At 33.7% G+C, this 23,490-nt stretch overlaps 2 protein-coding genes across 4 annotated transcripts; both read right to left on the bottom strand.

Annotated features, from left to right (window-relative positions):
• Positions 1-238: 238 nt before the first annotated feature.
• LOC111427668 (Carcinine transporter) lies at positions 239-3,292 on the bottom strand. Its single transcript, XM_023062892.2, has 6 exons — positions 2,347-3,292; positions 1,904-2,290; positions 1,595-1,853; positions 732-1,543; positions 504-682; positions 239-451 (listed from the first exon to the last, which is right to left on the bottom strand). Exons 1-6 carry the CDS (start codon positions 2,368-2,370, stop codon positions 277-279), a joined length of 1,836 nt encoding a protein of 611 aa, XP_022918660.1. The 5' UTR covers positions 2,371-3,292; the 3' UTR covers positions 239-276.
• An 88-nt stretch (positions 3,293-3,380) lies between these two features.
• On the bottom strand, positions 3,381-12,432 carry LOC111428014 (Importin subunit beta Fs(2)Ket). 3 transcript variants are annotated; one of them, XM_071196966.1, is made up of 6 exons: positions 12,415-12,432; positions 12,046-12,297; positions 11,516-11,757; positions 10,739-11,461; positions 7,126-8,777; positions 6,761-6,987 (listed from the first exon to the last, which is right to left on the bottom strand). In XM_071196966.1, exons 2-6 carry the CDS (start codon positions 12,098-12,100, stop codon positions 6,966-6,968), a joined length of 2,694 nt encoding a protein of 897 aa, XP_071053067.1. In that variant the 5' UTR covers positions 12,101-12,297; positions 12,415-12,432; the 3' UTR covers positions 6,761-6,965. The 3 variants fall into 3 exon arrangements, with proteins under 3 accessions (XP_022919169.1, XP_071053067.1, XP_022919168.1); XM_023063401.2 differs by lacking the exons at positions 6,761-6,987; positions 12,415-12,432 and adding an exon at positions 3,381-6,244 and having other exon boundaries at positions 12,046-12,362; XM_023063400.2 differs by lacking the exon at positions 12,415-12,432 and having other exon boundaries at positions 12,046-12,363.
• Positions 12,433-23,490: the final 11,058 nt, after the last annotated feature.

Raw genomic sequence — 23,490 nt, 5'->3', positions numbered from 1 at the left:
GTACCAATGCATTTTTATCATTTTAAGTTGGTCATTATTAATTGAAACTATAATGCCGGAAATAAAAATTTTAATTAATTAATAACACTATATTAACATTTAATAAAATGCATTTTAGAAATGAACCAGGAAAATAGACGAAATAACCCGGTAATAATAAATTTTTAGTTTTAATTTAACAAAATTGCACAAACTTTGACAATTGACTTATAGATGGGGTTAAAATTGAATAAACCTGTTAACGATTATTTATTTATTTTTAAATTTATAATTAAATTAAAACCAATAAGTCATTTTCATTGTACCATCAACATCTTTTGGGGTGTCCATAACACTGCTTTGTCGAGCCAATCTTTTTATAGAAACTTTCCTAACTAGATCCGTTTCATCATCTTCTTTTAAAGTATGTAATTCTAAAGCTTCATAGGAACAAGATTTTGGATATTCTGGTCTAAACATAAAAGTTATTATACACTAATTATTATATTACAATAAATTATTACCTCAAAGGAATGCATCTACAACAATCTTCAACTGTAAAATCTTTTCCAAACTCTTCTCCTTCTTCAGCAGTTTGAGGAAGTTTATAATGAAGAGTTTCTGGGAGCCGTAACCCTGATAATCCTCCAATAACCGATAAAATTCCCATGATTATTAACGGCAAAATTAACATTTCAGATCCCTAGAAAAGCTTTGTTGCAGGAAAAAACTTCACCATTAAATTTTCTTACTAAATATGTTATGAATGGGATTACAATCAAACCTAAACCTCCAATATAAGCGGAAGTTCCTATTCCAATTCCTCTTAATTGAGTGGGATATAATTCCCCAGCGAAAGGATAAATGATAAGGAACGATGCTGAAATTGCTGATTTTGAAATTAAAAATAATACTAAAGTTGTTACATGATCTTCCGGTGGTATTAAAACTGTAGCAATACAACTAACTCCGCTTATAATCATGCAGAGACAAAGAGGCCATCTTCTCCCCCATCGATCCATAATGATCCAACAAGCGAAATAACTCGGAATTTCAACAACGCAAGACAACAAAAAACTTAAATACTGATTATCTCCAAGTGATGGTCCATAATAGCTTAACCCAACATAAACAGTTTCATTAGCAAACCAATTTAGAGTAATCAAACACGTTTTTAGTCTCATATTCGGAGTTCCACACAAAGATTGAATATTAGGTTGTTTAGTGTAGAGAGATTCTTCGCTTGCATTAGCTCTTGAAATTCTTTGTTTTAATTTGTAAGTAAAACTTTCAGGTAAATCTTTATTGTTAACTCTTGCTAATGTTTGTAAAATATTTGACGCTTCAACGAATTTTCCTCTAGCCAGCAACCAACGAGGACTTTCCGGCAAGAAAAACCAATAAATATAGTACAAAAAGAACGGTATAGTTGTTGTATAAGCAAGTTGGACCCAATCTCTTATTAAATAAGTTACCCCCGAAAGTAGCATTAATCCAAACGTGTAAAACATGCAAGTTAAAACTGTGACGAAAGAGCGATAATTAGGACCAACTAATTCTAAAGCTAAAAAATGAAAAGAAAAATTAACGATCTTCTAAGTATGATTAAATTTACATATTATAAATGGTATTTGATAAATGGCCGGGATTGTGAGGCCAACAATAACTCGGCTTCCCGCCCACCACCAAAAGTTTTGTGCCGTGGCTGTTAAAATGCCACCAAAAATTAAAGTTGTTAAACATAAAAAGAATGATTTCTTTCTTCCGATTCGATCGTTTAAGATTCCGAAACAATAAACTCCTAAAGGCCCCCCCAAATTTAACGCAACCAATCCCAAAGTTGGATAAATATCTTTATCACAAACAAGATCAAACTAAAAAGAATACAAATTACCCATCAAAAAATTGTGTTAAAAAAACTTACATCTATTACTATGCTAGAAGAAACCTCTGTTTTATTATATTCCCACCCGGAATTACAATTTCCAATTTCCCAACTTTCATTAATAGGGATACTAAAAACGTCTTCAAAACCATCTAAAATTTCATTCCAATCAACTAAATACTTTTGACATTTACTGTGAGATTGATTCGTTTTTGGTATTGCCAAATAAATCCGTTCTTGAACAGTGAAATTTTGTAACTCTGGAACGTAACACCAATGATCCGGAATTTCAGACATGAAAAGTTGATTAAAAGCGCCGAATCCGCACGGAAAACACGCCGGTAAACAAACCAACCACAACATGATTTTCTGATATTTTCCGAATTCCCCAACTTCAGGTAAAAGGTCATCTAAATCTAAACATTCCTACAAAAAAACGACAGTGTGAATTTTTGTTAAAAGTACTTTTATAGATTATGTACCTTGTCTCTTTCATCAGACTCCATTTTCACAAATGAAAGGCTTGATTCTATATCACATTAAATTAAGAAGCCGTACGTAAGCTCGAGTTAGTAATGGGATTATCTACAGGTTTTTTCACACGACTACTCCAGTGACCAACTTTTTAGCCCATTTTTAATTATAATTTTTTCAAGAACCTTTATTTTAGATTAGATAAATAACTCAATCGATGAAAATATTTTTTAACATAGTTATTAAGCGATTTCATGAAATACAGTCAATGTGTTAAGTAAATAGAAATTTATCTTTTTGCATTGAGTCCATTTTGGAAAGGTTATGAATATTTCCATTGTCATATCCATTCTTGCATTCCATGCAGCACGATCGCAAAACGATTCGGACTCAAACGAAGGAGTAACTGAGTCTTGGGTACAGTTCTCAAATGGAAAACTGGATACTGCCAATAAAAGACTAGATTCTGATGGCATAAGATTAGATATTACTTGTAGAAGACTACACACTGCTGTCAGAACATTAAAGATTGCCAATGGAAGACTAAATACTGCTAATAGATGAATAGATCCTGTTTGAAAAGATTAAATATTGCTCACTTGTTATTGTTGGCAGAAAACTAGACTCTTAATGGAGGGAGTTTTATTAATGGAAAACTGGACACTGCTAATAGAAGACTAGATCCTGTTTGAGAAGATTAAATATTATTGGCAGAGAACTAGATACTGCTAGTAGAAGACTAAATACTCCTTGCAAAGGAATACTTATTCCTGCTATTGACAATGAACTGTTATTACAAAAAAAATATTAATTTAGCTCCAAAGAGCTTACTAAAATCCATTTGGGTCCAGACTCATTTTCCATTAATCCAATAATTCTATCTTGTCCATAATTCCTGTCTTCTCAGTCAATAATTTCTTAAAATGTTCTTCCCATTTCTTTTTCTAATGTACTCTCTGATTCCTATTTTATGAAGGAGATAAGGTTGGGTTGGATACACTTAAATGTATTAAATAAATAAGTCTGAAATAAAAGATTTAAATATATATTAAATGAAGAATTTATTTGATGAATTCATCTACAAAAAAAGTAATAATGATCAAGTTTTAATCCCAAAAGAGAAATTTAAAAAAGTAAAGGTTTAATCTTTCGTTATTATATTATTACAATAATAAATCATCATCAGAATGGATAAACTTAAAGTTACACTTTGATATAGTATAATAATTGATGTGCTAAAAAATGAATTAACATTGAAATTCTTCAAAAAGGGGGTCATAGGCACCTAGACATGGTAACATTTAAGAGATATTTTTCGTTTAGTTTCCGCTTTATTTTTTTTTAATTTTTTTCGTTTTAATGTTTTTTGTGTTGTTGTTGAGAGTGACCGATGTTTAACAATAAATTTTTTCGGAATGACCACAGTCGATCAACTATTATAACTTACACACAGCATTGAGCACACGTGTTTTTTTATAATAATAATATTAGATAATAATAGAACGATTAATAAGAGGCTTATACTATTTTTTTTTCTTAGTTTTCGTTACATCAGTCTTACCGCACTTGTAAACATTGTCAACATTGCGAAACATCGGTTTATTTCGTATTTTGGGGGGTGTTCTTCACTATTATTTAACAAACAATCCAATGGCACACCTTAGACAATCGCGCAAACATAGAAACATTATACTTATCATAACTTCATCATTCGAAATCTATTACACAATTTCATTTTAATTTTTTTTGATCAGATAACTTTGAGCTCTGCACTTTGGTATATTATTATAAAGAGGCGATAACAATAAACGAATAAACATAAAGAGGTTCTGGATATTTAAATCATCAAGTTTTAATTAATTATTTCTATTTCTTGATGGTTTAAATGATCGAAAACTGAATTATGTCCACGAATTAGGAATATTATAAAACAGCGGCCCAATCCTTCAATCCTTTTTAAATAACCTGGACATTTTTTTCTTTTCATTTTGGAACAGTTTGTAAACGAGATAAATAATTATAAAAAATAGAATTTAGGCCTATATTATATTATTACACTATAGCTAAACGACTCGCACGTTAACATACAAAAAATTCTACTATCACCCGAATTCATTCTTACAACAATCTTACATTAATACAATAAATTCATACAGCCCTAAGATTCACGCATAAGCCGCGCAAAATGAACGTTTTACATCTTAATTATAATTAAAAAAAAATATATAGGAAAGGAAACTCGTCATTTTGCGCAACCTACGTTTTGAAATATCACACATACAGGAATCGGATAATTATAATTTAAGAATTATAATTATTTCTTTTGTTTTTATAAGATTGGGAAGGCTTCAGGCTTCGTAATTACTAATGGAATTCCTTCGTCAACATTTTTGTTCATTAATCTTTGATAATGTCTCGAGATTAATTTACGTTTTGGCATCTATTTGAAGCATTCCCAAATCACAGATTGATTTTACTTTAATAAAGTTATACCACGGTACATAACATAAGATGGAATAAAGTAAAAAAAATTTAAAAAAAAATTAAGCATTAATACAAGGAGCTTAAATTTAAGAAAGATTATAAAGAAGACAGATTTGGAAGTTTTTAATTTATCGATCTTATTATTATGTATCGTGGTTTAAGACTAAAGTACCCTGAAACCAGACTGATTTTATCGAAACAGGAGATGATAATAACGCACGGAGAAACATCAAACGACAGTCTGGTCTTAGCACACAACATATCATATCATATCAATCACGCAAGGCACAAACAGGGCCCCACAAAACCTTCATAAAAAATATCATCATTCAAAAAGTTTTATTATTCTTAAAATTTCCTGAGTATGAATGGTTTTTAATTACAAGAATAATTTTGTTTTATTTTTTATTCATTTAACCATTTGAATTTTTATTTTATTTTTTACTTTTATGAAAACGGTAGGGTTGTGTGCAGTAAAATTTTTTTAGTGCATGTTTAAACAGAATAAGAATTAATTTGGTTGAAAGAATAAATAAAATATTTAATAATTTTCGTTTTAACATGCACTGTTTATTTTATAAAGTAAAAAAAAGAAGATAATTTTATCATCAAAAGTTGAAAAATACCCATGTAAAAAATATTTAAACCTACTTATTTCGTAAATTCGATATGTAAACAGGTGAAAAATGCTCCTTTTTATTTCGAATTAAAATTACAGTTATTAAAAAAAAAGTAATGAGAACCAACATAGGATTATTGATGTGTGATTACGATACAAGAGAGAGAGAGAGGAATTATACAATTATCACCACTCTTCTTTTGCTTCTCCTTTTACTTCTTCTTTTTCAGTCTTGAGCAACAAACGACGTACTCTACCCTTGCATTATTTTTTTAAATTCTTTTACAACACATTTTATTCACGGCACTTATTTTTTTTTCAACAACGCACAGCAGCTAAATATGGTAACAACATTCACGGACTCGTTCAAACTTTCGTGGTTCATCATAGTCTACAACAGTTTCACACATACACGCGCGGCACCCCGGTGGTTTTCAAAAATTCATTTTAATAATTTTTTTTTTTCGAAAGAATTGGATGGGGACGGTACCATGTCGTCTGTCAACTACACGTAAAAATCGGCGGGGATTTTTGTTTCAAGAACACGCCCAATCAACCAACCGAAACCTTATTTATTTTATTTTTTTCTTGATTCAGTTTCGGTTCAATTGATAAAGAGTGATACGGCAAAAAACTTTTTCGACGAACCGATTTATATTCTTTTGAGAACTGAAAATTAATTAAAGATGTTTTTATATATTTTTTTTCTTTATACTTCATAAGTTTAATGTGAATCCATAATTGATGCCGTAGACCAAACCTTCTCGTTGCTTCCTCCTCTAACACAACTACCCAAAGTAAATCTGAAATTCAATTCAAACGTCAGATTGGAACAACAAGATAAAAATCTTAATTAATAATGTTAAGAACGACAAACACATATCTATAGCAGAGAGTTAAACAGTCGTATGAATTCCAATTTTACCCAATATTGAGTTAATATCATTTTCAAACTACATACATTTGGTCTGTTATTCTGACAAAAAATCGTAACTCTATGTTTCTTGATTACTAGTTAATATGAATTATAAACAAGTTAATAATCTTGCGAATATCAAAGAATCTAAAAAATGTTGTAACAAATTTGGAGGACCACCTAATCAAATTGAAATGACCAGAATCAAAAAAGATATATTATCATATGTGAGGTCGTTTCTAAATGATATCATAAACACAACGAACTCGACAATTGGCTTTCTGAGTCAACTAATACTTTCCTCAATAAAGGGTTACTACCTTCCAAAGCAGTAGCAAATGAAGAAGAATTTGTTTATAGAACAGGAAGAGTACTCATGTATTAGAGTAGGAATAAATAAAAATAATTTTTACAAGAATATTGTAATTTTCACTTATTTTATAAATTAATATTAATAAAAAATAACGCTGCTTAACAGACGTTGCTAAATCAATGGATAAATCCTTATTCAATGGCATTCATTTTTTACCAAAATAGTAATATATTAAATTAAAGCTATTTATTTTCAAAGCCAAGTTATAGATGACGCAGTAATTCCAGAAGAGCCATTAATTGAATATGTTGATTCGACTAAAATAGCAAATAATGTACTTTATTTCCATATGAACCAATTAATTTTTGTTATTTGTGATTAAGATGATGAATTAATGCTAACTAATTAAAACATTCTCAGAATTCACTAAAAACTTATAAAAAAAAATAACTCACCAACTAGCTGCAGCTGAATTAACCTGACTTGTTTGATTATTCTTTAATTTTCTCAATTCTTTAGTAGCCCATGTAGATAAAGTTTTCGTACGTGTGGTTCTGCTACGCCTACCCTTCGTCAACATTTCATTAATAACATCATTATCGAGCAGCTCCAACATATGAGCTCCAAATGACGCACACAAATCCCCGACTAATCCGGCCGTAAGTGCAATCACCGCATCGGAATTCTCGTTATCTTGAGCGACTACTGTTATAAACTGCACAATAAACGTAATGTGCGGTTCTAACAGCATCACATCTGGATGAGGCGTCGGTCCGTCACCTTTCAAACCTTGAATAATCCCCGTGTAAGCGTCCAAAACGCCTTCGCGCAACTCGTTCAAATAGTCGAGCATGTCGAAGTCGTCGCGATCAACTTGCGCTTGAGAAGCTTGCATTAAAGTGGCCAGAACGACGTTGAGGTATTTTTTGAATTCCGAACCGATGCTTAAAACGATGTCACCAAAAACTGAAAGAATTTGTGGTTTAACGCTACGATGAACGCTGTCATCGCTAAGATTTTCTAGTAAAAGTGTCATAATCTCGTCGCAATACGGCAGCGTTTTCACTTTTAACGCTCTAAAAATATCACCCGTTAATCCAACAGCTGTTATACAAACTTGATATTCTTGGTGATTTTTTAAGCCGATATATAAAAATGGTTTGAAAGCGTCCATATATTTTAAGAATCCGTCCCCTAATACTTCAACTAACGTTGAAACGGCCATTAGGGCGTCCTCTTGAACACCGCCGCTTTTACATGAGTTCGAATTAAACATTGTCAACATGGCCGTCATGATTGCATCGGAGATATGTGGAGCATCTTCAGGTGTTACTTTTCTTAAAACTGATTGTAAAGTTCCGCATAAAAGCGATTGAAGGTCGTGGAATTGTGATCGATCGTTGTGGCTGGTTATGTGATTTTCCATTTGTAAAACTTGTTGTAACCTTTCTAAAATAACCATAGTTGTTCTTTGCACGGTTACGTAGCAATCTTTCGGCGAATTCTTAACCATTTCCATCAAAGCTTCATATGCGGCCGGTCTTAAGTTAGCTTGAGCCCCATCCGGCCTATCCGTAGTTTCCAATAACCTTTGAACGATAAATTCAAAATACTGCGATAGACAATACGTTTCTGGAGTCGTCATGTCTTCAGTTTCGGCGGCTTCATAAGCCGCTTCTGCCAATCCGGTAAACGCCCAACAGATATTCGCCGTAACTCTCGGTTCCGCCTTTAAACCGTTTATCAAACACTCCAATAAAGGTTTTAAAAATGCATCATTAATTGCAGCTTCCGGAATAATTTCACAAATCCTTCCAAAAGTCCATGCGGCAGTATCTCGAACAATAACGGTACTGTCATACATGAGTTCAATAAGCGTTGGCATGGCTTGTTCTACCAACGGTTTTAAGGTGGAATTTTCTAACCCGCCGAGAATCGATCCGAAAGCCATTAATGAAGCATCGCGGAATCGCCAATTATCTGATTTTATATTATCTTTAATAAATGGGAGGACGTGTTGTACAATTTCGTCTTCACAACAGGTTGCTAATAACATTAAGCAGACGCCAGCGGCTTTACTTGGGTTCCAATCATCTTCATCATCAACCTAAATTAATTTTAAAGTTAGAATGGTGATTCAATTTGAAGTAAATTTATAAAATGATAATTAGGATGTCCAGTCCCGAACCACTAAGAAGTCCCGGAATGTTAAAAGTCCCGAAAGTAAGAAAAAAATTAAAAGTTTTCAGAGTTCGTGAAAAAACCAAATTGATAGGGGAATCACTGGCTATATACCGGCGGTGCTCGGCTGTGTTCTGTAGTTTTTGTGTGCGCGTCAAATATCGTCAAAATTAAATAAGAATACAGGTAATTTGAAAGTATTATAAATAAAAACTTTTCATTCATTGTGTTGAAATTTTTTTAGGTATAAGCTGTCATATAAGCTGTTTTAAATTAAAAAATGAGCTCTGGTTCTGTAAATTATACGGTACACAAAAAAAACAACGCTGATTCAATGTTAATATGGCGACATTTTTATATATCAACAGATAGATCATAGATGGAGCCAGTGTAATAGTGAAATTGGGAAAATTAATACAGTCACTGCAGCAATATTATGCTTTGCTCATGGCATTCAACTTGTAGTGATTGCCGTCATTTATTCTAAAAATGAACAAAAATTATCAAACCGAAACAATGAAACTGATCGCAGTACAAGTAGTAGTGAGGACGCCTATAATAGTGACAATACTGAAGACGGTGGTTTTGAATGAGTAGCATATACTCATATACAGTGTTAATTAATTATCGTGCCGGAAGTCATCATTACAAGTATGCAACCAATATCACAGTACAAATCGCAGAATACGCGATTTGCGTACTGTCATACCAATACTGTGATATTGGTTGCATACTTCGTCAGGTACAATAATTAATTAACACACTGTATTATTTATACTACAAATGGTTTGAAATCAAATAAAAAACCTTTAAATAGATATCAATATAGACTGCTTCCCAAAAGTAACGGATAAATTCGTTAAAACAATTAAAAACGGTTTATAGAAAAATCGCTGAGGGGTCTAAGGATTAAAACTTTTTTGTATAGTAGTTTTTAAATTTTTTCCGCCATTTTTAAACAAGTTATGACATCACGCTCCGCCATTTATTACGGAATATGAAAGAGGATTTTTCTTCGAATTTGGTTAGCCAAAATTAATATTAGTTACATAAGAAAATTTTCGGGAAAAATTGCCTTAAAGTTTCAAGTGAGGTAGAAAAATAGTAGTAGCCATGCGTAACCATGGCAACCTGTTGGTTTAGATATTTTATTAAGGCCCACTTTTACCACCTCTTGATTCCACCTCTCATTGGCTAAGAGCGCCAATTTATAAATTGGATAAATTTATCAAGAGGTAGCAAAAGTGGACCTAAGACAATGATTAATTTTTGATATCTGAAACAATTGGTTGCCATGGTTACGCATAGCTACTGCTATTTTTCTATCTCAAATGAATGGAAAATCATGAAACTTTAAGATAATTTATCTCGAAAATTTTCTTATGTAACCAATATTAATATTGACTGTACCAGATTTAGAAAAAAGTCTTCTTTCATATTCTATAATAGAAATGGAGCATTGCTGTTTAAAAAAAACATCGATGACGTCATTACTCGTTTAAAAATGGTGGAAAATTTTAAAATCTATACCAAACAATTGTAAAAAATGTAAATCTTTAGACCCGTTTCAGCGATTTTTTCATAAACTGTTCTTAATTGTTTTAATGAATTTATCTGTTACTTTTGGGAAACTCTGAATGATTGATTTGAGTCACTACCTAGCTGAACCATGGATAAGAGAAAGATTAACATCCTAAATATTTCTGACAAAGATGAAAAACCTGCAAAAACCATGCTTTTTATATAATTTTTTGTAAACGTATTTTTATTTCGGGATTATTTTCGGTAATTTCAAGACCTTTGGCCTAAGTACCAGGATTTAGAATTTAGTCTCAACTCCCAAAAACATTTTTGGTCAAGGAAATTGGACACCCTAATGATAATTACCTCTTGTTGTTTGGTTAGTTTTTGTAACAATATTGGTACAATATATTGCAAGGCTCCTTTGGCATAATGCCTAGATACTCTTGTAGGCGGTCGTCCTGCTTCAGCGGCTTCAGTGTCTTCAATAGCCAAATCGACTTCTTCATCGCTGACGTTAGACCAAAATTCAATGCCTTGAAGTGCAACGGCGTCATTTTCAGATTTCATCGCCTCAAGAGTGATCGGGAAAAGAGCGCGCGCCATGTAAGGTTCCATATACTGATAATACAAAGTGAGAATCTTCACCAAACATTGTAAAGCGACGACTTTAATTTGGGTATCTTGGGATTGCGTCGCCTCGCAAACCACTTCCATAATAAAATTTCTCTCCGCCTCTCGATCGAAATTGTTTTTTGTGAACTCGAGTGAATTTAAAAGGGCTTGTGTGGCGGCCAATCGAACGTGATTGCTAGGTTCCGAGCTACGCATTCCGTGTATGATGGCGGTTAAAATTTCGTTCGATTGAGACACTAACGCTTCCGAATCGATTTCTTGACAAATGTATCCGATTGCTTCTAGTGTAGCCTCTTTTTGCATTTCGGTCACATTCGCTGCTATCACGTTGTTCACTAGGGTGGTTATTAATGTTGGCCATTGTCCTTGGGGTAGCTCAGTTACAGCTACGTAGGCTACACATTGAGCGGCAGATGATGGTCTACTTGTTTCTGTTCCTAAAGCTCCTACAATCTAAATACAATAATTAAATTGTGTTTAATTTAATTATTATTTAATGGGACTTACATTTTTTTTAACATAGCCTCGAGTTTCTTGGGGCATTTCAAGCCAACGTTGTTGATAGGCAGATTTGAGGTTTTGATCCTTGGAGGTGAGCCGATTTTTGAGTTGTAAACCGGCTGCCATTCGAGCCACCGGGCTATTCCCACCATGTCTAAGGATGTCTGACAAAGTTTTGATAAATTCCGCGAGATTTGTTGCCGCTGCCTGTTCCAGGAAATTAGACGCCTGTTCCAATTCATTTTTGTCTAAAAATATTAAACAATCAGAACCATATCAATAACAAGTATAGAGTATCAACATACAAAGATAACAAATTAAATTTAAGGTTAATAATAATTGTAATTTAATGAAAAAATAAATCAGATTTTTTAAACGGTATTAAAAGGAACTTTGTATTACGTACTATTAAAGCGAAATTCTTATTCTAACTTTACTCAAACGATTAGAATTGAATCGAAAATATAGCTGGACAACGTGCAAGTAGAATAATGGCAACCTATGACATTTTAATTTATCAAAATTTCACCGCTTACCTGACGAAACGGTCTTCTCGAGTATGTGTATTAGCTGTAACGTTTCTTGGTGCATGATCGTTGGTCCTACACACGATATATAACAATTTCTTACAAGTTATTTCTTAATTAGCACAAATAACCGGCGAACACACCACATGTAAGGTGACTGAAACTGGCTGAAAGATCGTGTTCCTACGCGAGATTTTGACAGACGGAAGACGTTCAATCGTTAACGGTTTTAACAAAGGACATCCAACCCAATACGGCTATCTAAAAAATAAAAAGATTACAGTAATGGCAATTTGAAAATATATACCCCGTTAAAAATTGAAGTTTGAAATTGTCGCAAATAAACCGCAAACGGCGGGACTACTTTTTACTACGAACCTCATTTGACCGGTAGATAGGCGGTACAAAATGGCGCGTAAATGTTCCGTTTAATTTTTCATTGACATTTACAGATTTCTTCTTTTTCGATATAGTCGATGTAGAAGCAAACTTTTAAGAAATTATCTTTTATTCATTTTAAATAATAGATGGAAATATTAAGTTGAGTTTATTTATTTAAATTACAATTATTAAAATGTTCTAACTATAAAATAATCACCAATTTTAGTTTTTTTTGCGAATAACACCTCTACCGGGAAGTTTTGAAACAATAATAAAGTTTCTGTTGACAAAAAATGTAAATACAATAATTAGGCGTATTTAATTGCCATGTTTTAATAAAAGCTTTAATTATTTTTATATTAACAAAATATAATCATTAATATAAAGTTTAAAAATGAAAAGTGATTTAAATATGAGTTAAATATTATGCATAATTTGATACAAGTTGCAATAAAATGTTATGTCAAAAGTCAAATGTCATAATTCAATTTAAGGTTATGTTGCCAAATGTCATCAACTTAAAAGTCTTTGGTATGAAGATTTGGAAATATTCCCATCCCTACATTTGAGGAATTCGTATTAACTTAATATTGTATATAATTTAATTTATGGTAAGCCTTACAATTATTGAACAGATCATTATTCAATTCCTAAATATAGTATACAGTCTATTTCTAATCTCAAAGGTAAACTATTTCAATGTCTAATAACTGTATAATAATCAGTGTGGATTCTAATCATTGGACATTGTGTCCAATAGCTATACATTTCTACTTTTCCCTATAAAGGTATCAAAAATGACCAAAAGACGAACATATGATAATAGAGAATATGATCCCTGAGTAAGCAAATGCTAATTATTCCTATTGAATCAAATTCTGATTACTATCAAAGTACAAAAGTGCGTTTTTATTATATTACTATTTCTTAAGAAACAATCATCTAAGAAAAGTTCTTAACTGTCCAATTTTTTTTATATAAATTATCATAAGATTGAGGTAGGGGTATATCGGGCAGCAGGTAGATAGTAAACAAACACGTTTTAGTCCTTTTACGTCGAACAGCAAAGAAACAAGGGTATTTTAGAAAATTCATGGTTAGCATTGTTGACAAAAAGTGACGTCACATTGAAATTTTAATATGAATTTTCGGTAAGTTTTACACATTTCAGTTCTGTTTTTTATATGTAACGCTTATTTGGGTGATTTTCCATCAATTATCGATTTTTAAGTGATAGTTTGATTCTTGAACAATGCCCAATTATAATATGATAAATTGAAAATGTATCTTAAGTTGTTATTGTAAACAGTGTCTAAAACCGTAACGTATTCAGTACATCGTCTGTAAATAGACGCAGAACGGATCCAAAGAAATCTGAAAAATAGAAATAGTGATCGTCGTTAAAGTTCTTCACCTATTGACCACTACTTGGCGTCCAGCCTGATGTTCAGGATTGTATTAAGAAAATTTACGATACAGCCCTCTTTCTTTCCTTTGTGACAAGACCAATTAAAATTAGAATCGAATACCTCCCTGTGAATGCAAGGTACTTCAAAACGTTTAATTGCATACTAGTACGTGTAATTTTTCAAAATTCCCAGTCTGCTGAGAGGCACTCATAGGTAATTCCTACGGCCGTTGAACCTCGTACTAATCTAATTGTGGATATAAATGTGTTTCCGATGCGGTTTATTTAAGAAGGCAAAACAAAACTTTGATTTCGTTCCTCTGTCGCTAAGCGAGTGAGCGGGGAGATAGATTTCTAAATGGAAATATGTCAGCGTCGGGATAGTTGTACGATAAAAAAATGGGGAAGGTGTTGCCGTTTGCTAGTTTATTGTATTCCGATCGGGTTAATTTCTCTTAAAGTGGAATCGTGCTATACCGCGACCGGCCGTAAATTAAACTTGGCCGACGAATCGAAAGTTTATTTTGAAAATTGCCGTTGTCTGCGCACGACTAACCTCGCGAAGCCGTCGTAAAACCCGAAGATACATTACTTTTATGATACCAACAATCGTGCCCATTACCGCAATTTTATATTGATTATGCGGGATTTTATTAATTAACACGAAAATGTTATTGAGCGAATTCGCATAGAACTAAAATAAGTAAATTACTTATTTACTTTTTCCCTTAAAATACACGAACTCTTGTCTGCCGATAGAGTTTCGCTTTAAATTTAGCCCGACGTAACAGTATTTTCTGTCGGTTACAGGACGGGATTAAAGCGACCGAACGACCCAGACAGTCCCGGTATGCGAGAAGTTCCGCAAAATGGGAATTTACTACTTTCGAAACGAAGCGGCAGACGGTCCCTGTTTAGGTTTTCTCATTTTGCGTTGTCTTAGGTCAGGGTTTATTTTTGCTTATGCAGCTGTTTCTGGCTAATTTGGCGTTTGGGGGACCAAGGTAAATTTGTATCTCCTGGCATCACATATACCTTAAAACACTACCATTTAACTAAGTACCTAATTATAATACGCTTATAATTTACAACTTTGTTGTATCATGGACTTAATTTATAAGTGCCGTTTTTCGTTTTGGCTATTATCATAAATATGTCTCTGCATTAATGATATAGCTATAAACACCATAATTTAACCACAATTACGTTTCATACTTGATATTCGTTGCAACATAGTATTACGTTGGTTATATTTAATATAATACAGGAGATCGAGTTCTAAACTTATATGGACAGAAAACGAAACAGTTTTGTAATACCTTGTGTAGATGGACATTAATTAATCTATAAATATTTAGTTAAAAGTAATCATAACTTTTCCTTATATAAGTACGAAGGATTTCACGATCGCGTTAGTTGAAGTAAAACTAGATTAATAATTATAAAAAAAACCTGAACAACTACAACTAACACTAGTACTAGAACTTACACTAGACCTAGAACAAACTTTTCCTTATGTTGTGCAATTGTAATGTGATTGCCCTGTATGGTACAAGAGGAAAGTTTATACTACCATAATTAACCACCAGCAATAATAATTGTTATAAATGATATACACATAAGGATGGTTGTATCTAAGATCAACCGCGAAAATTTATTAAGTGCTAAGGATTAAATGTTAAGGGATAGCCGTGTGAGGAGAGCGCGTTAACTTTAATAATTCCTTCGATATATAAACGAGATAGATATACATACGCGGAATTGCGAAACCCAAATGGTAATCAGGATTGCCGTCGGGCTAACGTACTCAAACGGCGGGCGTCGCGATTGCACACTTCTCTAGGCGAGCAAAGCAAAACCGGCAGAAACATCCATTCGTCTGTTCTCTCCCCCAAACAGATATCATCGACACTTTAGCAATACGTAATAAATATGTTTCAAATGGAACAGCGAGCACGGTTTGCGATTTATACCGATCTGGTGGCGGGATAAGCCACTTATTTATGTGCCACAGTAATAGTATACAATTAGCTCTATGTAAATTCCGGAGATGCGGTGGATAAGGCATTAAGAAATTTTCTTTATTTACGCGAGCATTGTATGTAAAATCGTCTTGTATCCAGAAGGAGGCGCGACGCCCGTAGACGCGTCCCTCTGACGCCGATACGATGATCGTGATGAAATCGGGAATGGAATCTCGTACGCGCTCGACGATATATCATCCGGTTCGGGCTATAAATCTACCTGGTGTCGGTGCATTTTTCTTAACTAATGTCTTATTTACATCACACTTGGCGCGCTGGCCTGCTTTCAATTTTAAATTAACCAACCCCCTTTGTATACAGACTTTCATTACCTTCCGAACAACATCTACAATACCAATAACGTGTCATCGATGCATTTTCTTCTTGTTGCTCCACCAACTCAACAACTCTTTAGTATAATCATTTCTAATACAAGCTTTACAAGATCACTAATTCATCATACATTTATTTAGTTACAAGCAATTGCCCATAAAAAATTTCAATTGATTCTTAAAGTGCAGAAACAGAATATGTTTTAACTTTAATAATCTCAACCTTAATTCGAATAAAATTTTACATCAAAACATAAAGATGGAACTGTTTGCCATTAAATAATCTCTAAACAACAAATTTATAATAAACAGTATTTAGTCTTCTGCCAACAGTATCTAGTCTTCTTCTAACAATATCTAGTCTTCTGCCAACAGTATCTAGTTTTCTAATAACAATATTTAGTCATCTGCCAACTGTACGTAATCTTCTGTTAGCACTATTCAACCATGCAGTATCAGTATCTAATCCTAATCTACCGGTGGTATCTACTCTAAGATTATTAGTATCTAGTGTTCTGCTGACAGTCTTCTGCCAACAGTATCTAGCCATTTAGTAACAGTATTTAATCTCTCGCTCTCGTTAGGTCTAAAATTGTTCATTTAAGAACCCAAGCGTATAATTCTCGAAGTAATAGAGAAAAACGAATCAAAGTGTTTCATTAAATGAAATAGAAAAGTAACTTGTTTTATAACTATTATTAAACGTGACGAAAGGAAACCGTCGTAAACCCAATGCAAATCGAGTATAACAAGAAAAAATGTGTAGACTGATGGATTCCTATTAATTTTGATTTACGTAGTAGTTTTTTACAGTCGTAAATACATCTAACGAGAGACTCATTGCAATTAACAGATAGTGCAATTTTATGGTTATGTAAATGTTATCGTTTAACTAACTATAAACTATTTGCCCATTGAATCAAATTATTATTATTCGCGCCCGAGTATCTCATTATCCGCGTACGCAACAAGGAACGGAGCAATTAATTAGCTGCTCGTAGTAATATTGTTGAATTCTGAATTTAGCGTCCGTTTGAACTGGTTTTGCTTGGTTAAATTTATCAGTTTCGCCTCTAATTGACACTGTGATCTAGTAAGTAAGATATGTCAAGGAAATAAGCACACCTTTTAGTTCAGACCGACAACATACAGTCAATCAACTGAAGTAGATAGATACCTTTCTTTTTTCTTTCCTCTAAATTATTCTAAATTGCAATATGAAGTCCAAGTAAAGTGAAAGAACCCGTAGGAGTAGTAAAATACTTGGTTAACATTAAGATCGTGTTAATTTATCAAAAGGCCTCTCCTATGAAAATTGGTAAACATGGTACTATATTAATCACCCGTCGTTGTATTTCCACAGTAAAAACACCAATGCCTTGTAGACAAGTAACGAACGAATGTAGGGAACTTTTCAACATCTTCCGGCGACTTTTCTTTTCTAATACGACGTAATTCGATGCGGTAAACCGTTCGAAACGTTCGTACACATCTCGTTAGTTGCATCGTTAAGAAATAACAAACGCATCTGTGCACGTGTACAGAACGCGAAAAAAGCACAACTCATAATTGACATTTAAAATTATAATTGACGTGGAACAGCGTCCGCTGCTTTTACGGCCAAGTCGGTACCGAGTTGGGACAATGTTAAACGCCATTCTTCTCTCATCGATGCCGTACGGGCCTTCAGCGGGCCGCCTTCATTGGAAATGTAAATGGCGGCACGCAATTGAGATATACACATATCATTAGCTATGTAAAATACACATTCATCCTGGTCTCACGCAAACGCAAACTCGAACTCGTACTCGAGAATCGCGAAGTTGAGAGATGTTGTGGTCGCCCACGGCGATTATATATACGATGCTCGGTTTGCTACAAAAAGCGTCGCGACTCAGCCCTGAAAATAATTTACAACCAATAATTGTAGAAAATCCTACTCTAAAGCGTGACATTAAGGATTAAGTTAATGTTTCAGTTCGCCTAAGGACCTGCTAATGAAACCTTGCACCTCGTACCAACCGCACTGCAAATTGCATTCTTGACACCTTTTTTTTTTAAGGTGACATAAACGCTTTATTTAAACCAAATGAATTAAGTTGAATTCCCATATAAATGAAACAAAGAACGACCCTTGTTGTTCCTTATTTTCTTTTACATTGAGAATATGTAATGATTCTTTGAAATATTTACTAAGAGTCATCTTGATCTCATAACAGATTAATTGCAAAATTATCATTACTCGCTATGTGATCAATCATCGCCAATTTCGTTCGTGATAAATACTTAGCGTTTCGGTAATTACAGAGCTTCTGATCTGCACTTGATGGACGCGTGCATTAGTTTTACGGTTTTGATTTTCCTTCTTCAATAAATCACGATTGGTGTTGCACGTTGATTATTGGTTACTTCAAATAGCAAATGTAAATTTAATTGCGGTGTAAGATGTTCACGCCGATTCCGTTTGGTTCGCAGTAGCTCTCGAGGGTATAAAAAATCTCATCAAGCTTACGTTGTTGTGCAGAGAAAGTTCATCGATTTTATTGCACCGCAATAACCAGAATGCTCGAAAGCTATACCGCGAAGATATTTTATTGTTTCTCGCCGCAGTTAAAAGGGAAAATTGAAAAGCGATTTCATAAGGCTAACAAATCGAAATCTTTTCCATATACATGTTAGCGGTTAATAAATGATCTGAGAAGGTCGGCAAGAGCGACACGTTATCTGCCATATTCATTCATTTATTTTGTTTGCGCTTCGAGGCGTTGTAATTCTTCAACGTGCACATAATAATACGTTTGTGAAACTTCGCAATTTAAATTAATTGTTAACGACGTACCATCTATTGCGTGACAGGTCTATGCTTCGAGGGCTAACATACCGAGAGCATACGTTTTATATGGTGTTGATTCAGTTATTATCTTGGCCACTTTAATGGTGCAATAAAGAGGTGTTCGATCAACGAAAGATAATCCTTAAAATAATTAGTAAACTGTCATCAAATAATTACATAATAATTTACATACCTCTTGTTCGCAACACTTATGTAAGATGATGTAAAAAAAATCTTCAAGTACGTTAACAAATTACTCATTCAGAATGAACAAGCAGGTACACAACCCATCACAGATATAGCCAGGAAAAGGAACTTTCCCTCGAGGCAGATTTAAGGTGTGAATTATTCAAATACTGTACACTTCGTAATAGTATATCGGAGGAAAAGCACTTAAAGATAAAGTGGTAAGCATTTCGCAAAATAGTCCCAAGTGGCACTTTACCGAAGAATTGTGACTCACGTATGCTGTTTGCCACTGGCGAATCGACGCGTAATTAGCGTAATTCCTGCAAACAAATCGTCACTTTGCCCCTCGATGTATGATCTCATGTTTTCTCCCTATTCATTAGAGGCGCCCCACAACACGTGCAATGCATATCAAGGCGCCAATCCACGCGAACATTAGACAGATTTTGCTAACGGCCGCGTCATGCGGAGCTAAAAGTGGAATTGCACGCGGATAATCGTGATTTATCGCCACTTATTGGTCATTAATTAAGATAAACAATGCCGCACATAAATCATAGCGGCTTATTGTAGTATCCGCCAAGCTTTTTTTAGTTTTTCATACGCTCTAGAAGAAATTATATGACATTGATTTCTTTGTTCTCTATTATTCCTAATAAAATGCATGCACATAAGATTATTACATAAAAGACTATTGTTGTGTTAATATTACATTGGTGTGGACACGACAACTTATAATAAAGCTTTAAGTTAAAATTAGAAATGAAGCTACCATCCTTACGGATTATTAAGGAGGAGTGAACGAATTAAAGTTAAATTCAATTTCCGTGGAAGAAAATAATGATACCTGTACGAATAAATTGCAAGAAGTAATAATAATAAATTATTTATTATTCCTCAATGATTATAGTTACTATTAATGCACGTAATTGATATTTCAAAATAACGGGGAAAAGGAAGTATGTGATGCGGTATAATTTTCGGACAACCCTTCTGCTGTTCTTTTACTACCACTGTAAAATTAAACATGAATTAAAGTTTGCGGACGAAGAGAAAGCAAAACAAAAATTAATGTACAATAAGTTCTTAAAAAGAAAGGATCTTCAAAGAGAAGAATGTTGCACTCTATAAAATACTTTTCAGAATAACCATTTAGGCGTCTCATCAGCAATGAAGTTAAGAAGGTCTTCGTATCTCGCAACTTTACTTCTATGGGCAATATTTGTCTTTTGGAAGCAATTTCTAGTCTTCTATAGCCAGTATTTCGATTTTTGAGGAAATTGTTGGTTTTCTGCCGTCAGGATTTAGTCTCTTATAAGCAATTTATAGTATATTGTAAGCAGTGTCTATCTTTTGCAAGCAGTTTTAGTTCTCTGCCGACTATATTTATTTAGTCTTCTGCCACCAAATTTAGTCTTCTACAAGCAATTTCCAGTATATTATAAGCAGTCTAATCTTCTACAGTCAGTCTTCTGTCAACAATATTAAGTTTTCTGCAAGCAGGTTCTAGTCTACTGCAAACTATATCTAGGCAATATCTTTATCAATCCGTCTTCAATCATTATTATTTTTAATCCTCTCGGCTTTTTCAAATTCACTCTCTAAATTTGACTTCTATCCTCTCTCTCCAACAACCTGATAAAATATTATGTTGTTCATAATTCTTGGTAATATTCTGTTATTTAGCAATAGAACCGCATATATTTTTCATTGCTCATTTTTAATCATAAACTTTGTCGTATTTATATACATCACTATGTACATTAGAGCAAGAATGTAATTTCTGGAATTTTCTCACATTGTTTCAACTGTAAGTCAAGTTTTTTACAAGACAGGTATATTTAAATAGTAATTTTCTTTAATTAATTACATTGTTGTCGCAAATGCGGATTTAATTGAATTTGTCCCTGAATATACAAAAAAACGAAATAACTATTTTTACTTATTCGATTGCAACATTTTACATATGAGTTTTTACGCTATAAAAAGTAACAGTACTGAATAAATCGATACAATCTAATTATGGTTACGACCGGCGCGTGGAAAACCAACTGATATAAAATACAATTTATAATGAGCAAAACGGGCACATTGTTTAGCGATATATCGGTCGGCCATAGAAAACGTAAGATGCAGATTACTTTCTGGTTTCGAGGAGACGTTAAAATTACTTTACGATCGATATATCTTAAGAAATATCCTTGAATGCGGAAAGCGATGTTTTTTAAATTATTGCCGTATGAAGTTATGCAAAATAGGAGGTTTTATGGAGGCAATAAAACACAAACAAGAGTCGTGATGCCCCCTAATAGGGGACGAGATATCTACTTATTTTATTGGCGAGAGAACAGAGGCGTTCTCACAGACGGTATCGAACTCGAACATGATAGAATACGTTTTCAATTAGGTTACGCGAGATATCCAAGAACACTGTAGCAGGTGTATGCCACACCAAACGTGTGGGAACGGGTCGTAATTACCCATAGTTGAATCTCTGCAAACCTAGCTCTTCTTGCACAATCAGATTTAACTTCCATTAAAATTATTTACGCCCGTTATTACAACGCGTTTCTGCAATAAAACAAATAAAACGGGTAAACTCGCCTAAGCAAGGCGTGATGCAATATTTGTTTAACGCATTTAACCAACAACGATTAAAGAAGTGATTTTCTAATTACCACTCCTCCACCTATTACTATTACTTATATGTTGTAATTAGATGTAATTTCATACTCCAACTTGAATTAATATCGTACGAATACAACGTCAAAACAAATTTTCTTTTACTTTGCATTTTAAATCGCACACGATGCAATTGCATGCGTGCAGAAATATGCACGTATAAAAAGAACTCATTTCATGATCGTATAATATTTCATTTTGCATGCCACATCCTCCCGTCACGTGGGGCGCACCGAGACCCCACGTGCCGTTCCCGAGAACATGCGCGTTCGTCGCGGCTTCGCGACACATCATTCACATTGTGTACGTTATTTTCTACGCCCTCGAGACTCCGCATGATTGACAATCATTTCATTACGGAGGGAGGTCGGAGTCGTGTAATTGGCTGGAACGCGGCGACACACTTTCAGCTTATTGGCGGTGAACAGCACCGGAAGTGAAAGCTAGCCGTCGTTTGAAATCTACACCAGGGGAAGAGGTAAAAGTCTATATACTTACTTTACTACACGAGGTTTATTGTACAATTAATTTTCTTTGTTGTTGGTTTTAACAAATTATTTTAAATTTTTTTGTTTCATCTATTAAACTAACATGTCTTAGAGATGTCTTAGTTAGGAATTTTGATATTATGAGAATAAAGGAACCTTAATATCTACATAGATGAAAGAAGTGGAATTTATTGAATACATCCATAACAGTATAAATTCCAGAAAGCATCTTGAATTGTGCTTTCATTGGGATTCTGGCCAAAAACTACAGGATTATATTCGGGTTAACTGACTTCTTCAATCATATTACTTCGTAGCTAAAGGTTGCCGCATATCAGGCTCACCCTTGTGTTTCGTCGATATTGCAATGAACTCATCAGGGCTGACACATATAGCTGGACTTCGCTGACAAAAACTAACGCAATAATTGCATGAGAACCTCGCGACAATATTGAGAATCTTAGAAGTCCCAACCCAACTTAATCTATCTTTAAAGAAAACGAGACAACGCCAATGTAAGCCAATCCTAATTAATCAAAACTGAACCCAAAAGCAACCCGTCAGCAAAGCAAGCTAATACTTTTGTGTATAACAGTCAAAATTATCAGCTAGCCAATCTAACGCCAAACCAATTTAAATACAAAGGAAGAAAACGCCGAAGCAATTCAATCATGAAATAATATATTTATAAAGGAAGCCAAGTCAACTTCAAACCAACCACCTCTATCTTCCAAGCAATCCACCTCAACACCAAAAGCAATTCAAACTCATCCCAAAAGTAATCCAACCTCACAGCTACTTAATTGTACAGTAAACCAACACCAAAGAAAGCAAATCTCACGGCCACTAAGTATCTTAACCCCAAAAGCAAGTAAATTAAACTCCCTCGGTATCTCAATCACGAAACAAACCATTCTTAAAGGGATGCTTTAGAGCAACTCTTTGATTCATATTTACTGATAGTTTGTTATTTTTTGATTATAACAAGAACTGAGGACTGATAAGCTTTATTACTATATTAAGCCAGAACTTATCTGTACGTAGTGTAACGAATCTTAATTAGGCAAAGTAAAACTGATTTACTCATATTGCTCAACCAAGCAAAAAGGCTTTTATA

The sequence above is a fragment of the Onthophagus taurus genome, chromosome 6, assembly GCF_036711975.1.
Source record: "Onthophagus taurus isolate NC chromosome 6, IU_Otau_3.0, whole genome shotgun sequence".
Taxonomy (NCBI): Eukaryota; Metazoa; Arthropoda; class Insecta; order Coleoptera; family Scarabaeidae; genus Onthophagus; species Onthophagus taurus.
The sequence above is the reverse complement of the archived record's forward strand: the minus strand, read 5'-3'. Positions and strand labels throughout refer to the sequence as shown.